The sequence below is a fragment of the Lepeophtheirus salmonis genome, unplaced genomic scaffold (genome assembly GCF_016086655.4).
Source record: "Lepeophtheirus salmonis unplaced genomic scaffold, UVic_Lsal_1.4 unplaced_contig_16313_pilon, whole genome shotgun sequence".
NCBI lineage: Eukaryota > Metazoa > Arthropoda > Copepoda > Siphonostomatoida > Caligidae > Lepeophtheirus > Lepeophtheirus salmonis.
This window is the reverse complement of record NW_027291852.1, coordinates 1-5,212: the sequence shown is the minus strand read 5'-3', so window position 1 is coordinate 5,212 and position 5,212 is coordinate 1. Positions and strand designations below refer to the sequence as shown.

Sequence of the window (5,212 nt, the reverse complement as noted above, 5' to 3'; positions counted from 1 at the left end):
TGAGTTTTATATAGAGGATACAGGGAAAGACGTTTGCCTAACATTGCCAAACTGGCATCAAAAACAACTTGTGTACCTGAGTCTTTTTCCCCAAGTTGTGAATTGAATCTTCAAATTTTATTAACAGGTGTGGATACCTACATTGTACAAAAGTAACTATTTTTTTTGTCACTTCTTATCCTTATTTTTTAGAAACAAATGTTCAACTGCCCATATTTGTAAAAAAACAACTATACCTTGAAAGTGAGGTATCTAAAAATTTTGAGAATTAGAAACATTTAACTTTTAAGTCTTGAGCAAAGAGTGTCATACAATGAAATCCCTTTTCGAAATAACTATAGTATTTTTTTTTTTCATTTCTATGGCTTGCTCAAGTAAGTATTTTTAATATAGTCTATTCACAATGTTCAAGGATATTCATTTTACAGAGAAGTGCACAACGCAAGATGGTCAAACTTGTGTTTTCCCATTCACATATAAGTACAAGAGGTATAATATTTGTACATCGGATCATAAAGGGGGACTCCCTTGGTGTGCAACTTATATGCCTTATACTCATGGATACTGGGGTTATTGTCCGTCAAGTTGTTTTAGTAAGAATTTGTCAATATTTTATATTGCACCTTAATTTGTCTTTTTCATTTAGCTTGCGGCGTTTCAAATTCCATTACGAGGTCATGTAATGAAGAGACCGATAGAGTTGCTATTGACTTAGATTTTCCATGGCATGCAGTAATAAAGAGAAAAAATAGTGATGGTATACTACATTTTTGCAGTGGGGTAATTGTCACTACACAATGGGTTTTAACTACCATAGTTTGTGTCCAAAAATTAAAAGCGGAAATACAGTGGATAGAAGTAAGGAAAATAATGTTTTTTTTCTTCACTATGGAAGATCTCTTGTTTCTTTTATGTACATTCTCAAATCTTAATCTTTATTAGGTAAAAGTTGGCTCTCGAGATATAAAAAATGAGGAAAATGTACAGTATTTGGGAATTGAAAAAATAACAAGACATGAACATTATAACGATTGGAGTATAAGAAATGACATTGCCTTAATAAAGACTAAAATCAAAATTACGTTTAACGATTTCGTTATTCCAATATGTTTGAATGTAGACAAATCAAGTATAAAATTCAAAGCAACTGGAACAGGTATTTTTTTCCTTATTTTTTTTAATTTCTGAAATAAAGTAAAAATTAATTTATTACACTTTTCTCTTATAAATGTACATAGTGAGCGGGTTTAAGGGTAATGCAAAGGACTTTTTATTGAGAAGCGGTAGAGTGAAGATTTATGAGAGTGTTGAGGATCGGTGTTATCTCCCGGGTGTATTTTGTACAAAAAGAAATAAATACCTTGAATCTCTTTATACTGGAGCCTCTGTCTCAATGTGTATGAATAAAAAATGTGCTCTGGTCGGTCTACTGGCAACAGATAAATTACTAACAAGTGACTCTTTTACTTATTATTTTATGGACATTGCATACTTCATCCCTTGGATTCAAAGGAATTTAAAATAAATTAATTTGAAATGACAATATTTTGATGTATTTGTTTGAAAAATCAATGATATATTTAATAAAAATACTTGATAAAGTTTTAATATAGATATATTTTTTTTAAATAGGGACATATATATATGCACACATATAGCCCAATATTTTATAGGTATATTTGAGTCAAGCATAAGCTTTAAGTATTTAAATTTGTCGAATGGGTTTAAATATTCACGATGGGGATCTCAATGTCTCTAGAAATAAGAATAGATACTTCATTAGCTATGGTGGTTCCCACAAATGTAAAAACCTTTTGAACTCTAAAATATAACATGCAAGCTCTGACTTGTAAATGCTCGTATTTTGGAATGCCAAAATAATCCAGGAATGACTTTCTCATGAAAAAAATACTCGAAAAAGACCAACAAAAGTAACCTGAACTATCTTTTTGTTTCATCCTACCTTAGTAAACATCTGTTTGATGTTAAGACTCTCCAATCCTTGCCAAGTTCAAACTAGAAAAGATCAGGGTAAGCTCACATTCGAAAATAAATCTTTCACTCCCACAAAATATTTCTATTGTCCTAGCCATTCAAGACTTGATCGGTGAATATAAGGCTCTACAGGACAGTAACTTTTTATTTTACCCTTAATAAATGAATTTCGCCACTCCAATCTTTCTTTTAGGACAAAGTTGGAAGCAAATAAAGAGTATTATCAATTATTAAAGTTTTCAAATGAGCTTCTTTAAGTTTCAGTATTCTTGAGGTGATTTCGTCCTATGTAAACTATGATACTTCCTTTAGAAATAATTTAAAAAGGCTGTCAATATCTTCAAAAAAAGGAACTCCTAGAATTAGATTTAGAATTGAGAATAATATTTTCAACAAATCATTTTTTTAAATTGCCGCAGAAATCCACCATTAATTCAGGAATACCATCAAATCAATACATCGCATCAAAATTTAAAATGAAAAAACTTATGACGAATGAATTGAGCCTTTCTTTGAACTAGCCAATAATGAGGAAGAATACAAAAATTTAAAATAAAATAATTTGTGAATTATGTATTTGTACGTCGTATGTTGTGTGTTTGTATTAGATACGTGAACCTGAGTTTAGTCAAAGGTGTATTTGTCACCAAAGTCTAAAGAAATGTTATGCAAAAGCTGTGAACAAATTACTTCGATGAAGTTTTGGTATAATATAATTATGTAAAGACAATTGGGAAATATAAATATTCACTTGCTTTTGGTTAACAGATACATAATTTTGCATTGGACAATGTACGAGTTTGCTATATATTTTCTTTTGTTTAAATTGCAAAAACTGAAGACTCGAGAAACAACCAACGTGGGATTACCTATAGAAAGTATTCTCAACCTTTTTTTAGTGATGTACCACTTGTAAAATATTTAGCTAACCCAAGTACCCCATACCAGTACAAAACATTTAGATTCATTGACAATGGTCTCTGTATGATTATATTTTTAAGGATGTCTAGGTTTTTAGATATTTTAAAAAAATATCCAAAAATTAAAATTTTGTCGAAATTTAAAAAAAAAAATAAACTTTTCGGAAAAAAAAAAATCAAAATATTCAATTTTTCTAACGAAAATTCAAAAATCCATAACTGTTCTAAAATAATTAACATATGGATAAAAAAATCCTTATCTGTTTTCAAAAAATTAATTTTTTTTGGGGGGAAAGTGAATACTTTAAAATCCATATTTGTTCTCACTTCAAAATCCATATTTGTTCTCAAAAAATTATATTTCTTCGAAACAATTTCAAAAACTCTAAGGTATTTATAACTTTTTAGTTCATTATGGAGTGCAACCGAGTACCCCAAAAGAACCACTGTCCTGGAATAACTGAATGCAGAATAAACAATTTATACAAGTATAATTGTTAATTTTTTTAACATATTTAATGTACTTGATATATGCAAATACATGTCTTGAAATTCATTCTTCAAAGATTCTTAATAAGTTTTCTGAACGTTCTTATATGGTTTTTTCTATATTTTGAGAATGTCCAAAAATCTATTATAAAAATTATAAAACGTCCTATAAATTACTAACATTAATGTCTAAATAACTTAATAAGAATATTCTTAATACTTTAAGACAATGTCATTTTTTAACTGGGAAGTGGGACCATCAAATGATACATAAGAATGCCTTAGGTGTTTCGGATGCTTCTTTGGAATGTGCTATTTCAACTTAGGGGGGAGTCAAAAATCTGAGGTGGCAAATTAAAATAATATAATTTATAATACCATTTTGAATTTAAAAAAATAATTATTTCCTTATTTTTATATATATAAATTTTCATTTGGCCAAAAATTTCAAAAATCACTGTCTTTGTCGTCTTATGTATAGGTGCGTATTTAAAATAAATAGTTATTTATATTCTCTACCACTTATTTAGGTGCTTTTCTTTTTCCTATGAGGGCTCTTTTAACGCGTAATCCTTTTGATCATGTAGTCCTAGCGTATGATGTTAAAAAACAGTTGAAACATTTAATTTTCTAAAGATTGGATATTAAACCTACCTCATTTCCATTGGGGGAGTTAATCTTGGAGGCAATGAGTACGGTCTTTATTTGATAATATATATTTGTAAAAGATACATTATCCTAAATTAGATTTTATAAACCATATTATTTTTAGAATAAGTCCCAAGAGACAAAGTGTACTTAAATTTTTTGTTATATAAAATTACAAAAGTTTGCTAAAAATCTATATAATAAATAATTTAGATAAATCAACAGATCAAAAGTCTTTAAAATTCATCTGTCATTAAAGATATATAGTCAAAACTAATACAAAAATGGGAGATCTAATAGTCTGCCCTTGGATTCTGATGCATATTGAAAAACTTTGACAATATAGTTTGAAACTTTGATGTACAATATAGAGTTTTGGGAAAGCATATCGTATATCCTTAATATGGTCATTGGAAATGTAGAAAAGGTATCCTATTAATTGACGAGTACGATTTTTCTTATTATTTATTCTCTTTCCTCCCCTTTTCTTCTTATATATCCAACATAGTATTTTAGCAGAAACAAGAGTCCAGTATAAAATGGCAATATTAAAAAGAAACCAATAATTAGCATGATAACCCTGACAATGTAAAAACATTTTGGAGGAGAGAAAGAATAATGCTCATCATGTTTCATTAGCTACAATCAACTGTGATACGGGAGGAAGGAGAAAAGGGTATAAACAAGGATATTTGCTAGAATTACTCCGATGTCAATCCCCAATTCTACTCCCTGTCCAACAAGGACTTACAAATATAACTCTACAACAAATCCTCAGGATGATGCATTGTCTTCTACAAGTTTGACTTTTGTTTTAATTTAGAAAATATATTCAAAATTGACAAAAAATGCAATCTTTATTTGGTATCAATTAAAATAATCAACTGCTTGCTCTACAGTCAATAAATAAAAAAGTTACTGGACGCCGTAGATAGAATGTAAACAGGAACATTTTCATAGGCAAAAGGGCAGTAAGTCACCAAACATGTCTAAATCTCTCTCGTAACCCTTCCGACGAAAAAAAAAAGTATCAAGGGTCAAAAATAAGAAACTAATAAGCCACCATGGAATATCTAACTAATAGTTGAGGGGAAGTGCTCGCGAGTGTAAAATAATATTCATTCATGAAAGCAAAACAAATGTGTTAGTAAAAAAGTAGA

General features: G+C 29.1%; 1 protein-coding gene across 1 annotated transcript; it reads left to right on the top strand.

The window, feature by feature from the left end:
• Positions 1–403: 403 nt before the first annotated feature.
• LOC121131065 (chymotrypsinogen B-like) lies at positions 404–1,156 on the top strand (the record flags this gene model as incomplete). Its single annotated transcript, XM_040726631.1, has 3 exons — positions 404–593; positions 647–858; positions 943–1,156. Coding segments are annotated over exons 1-3 (616 nt in total), but the record flags the coding sequence as incomplete, so codon positions are not given.
• Positions 1,157–5,212: the final 4,056 nt, after the last annotated feature.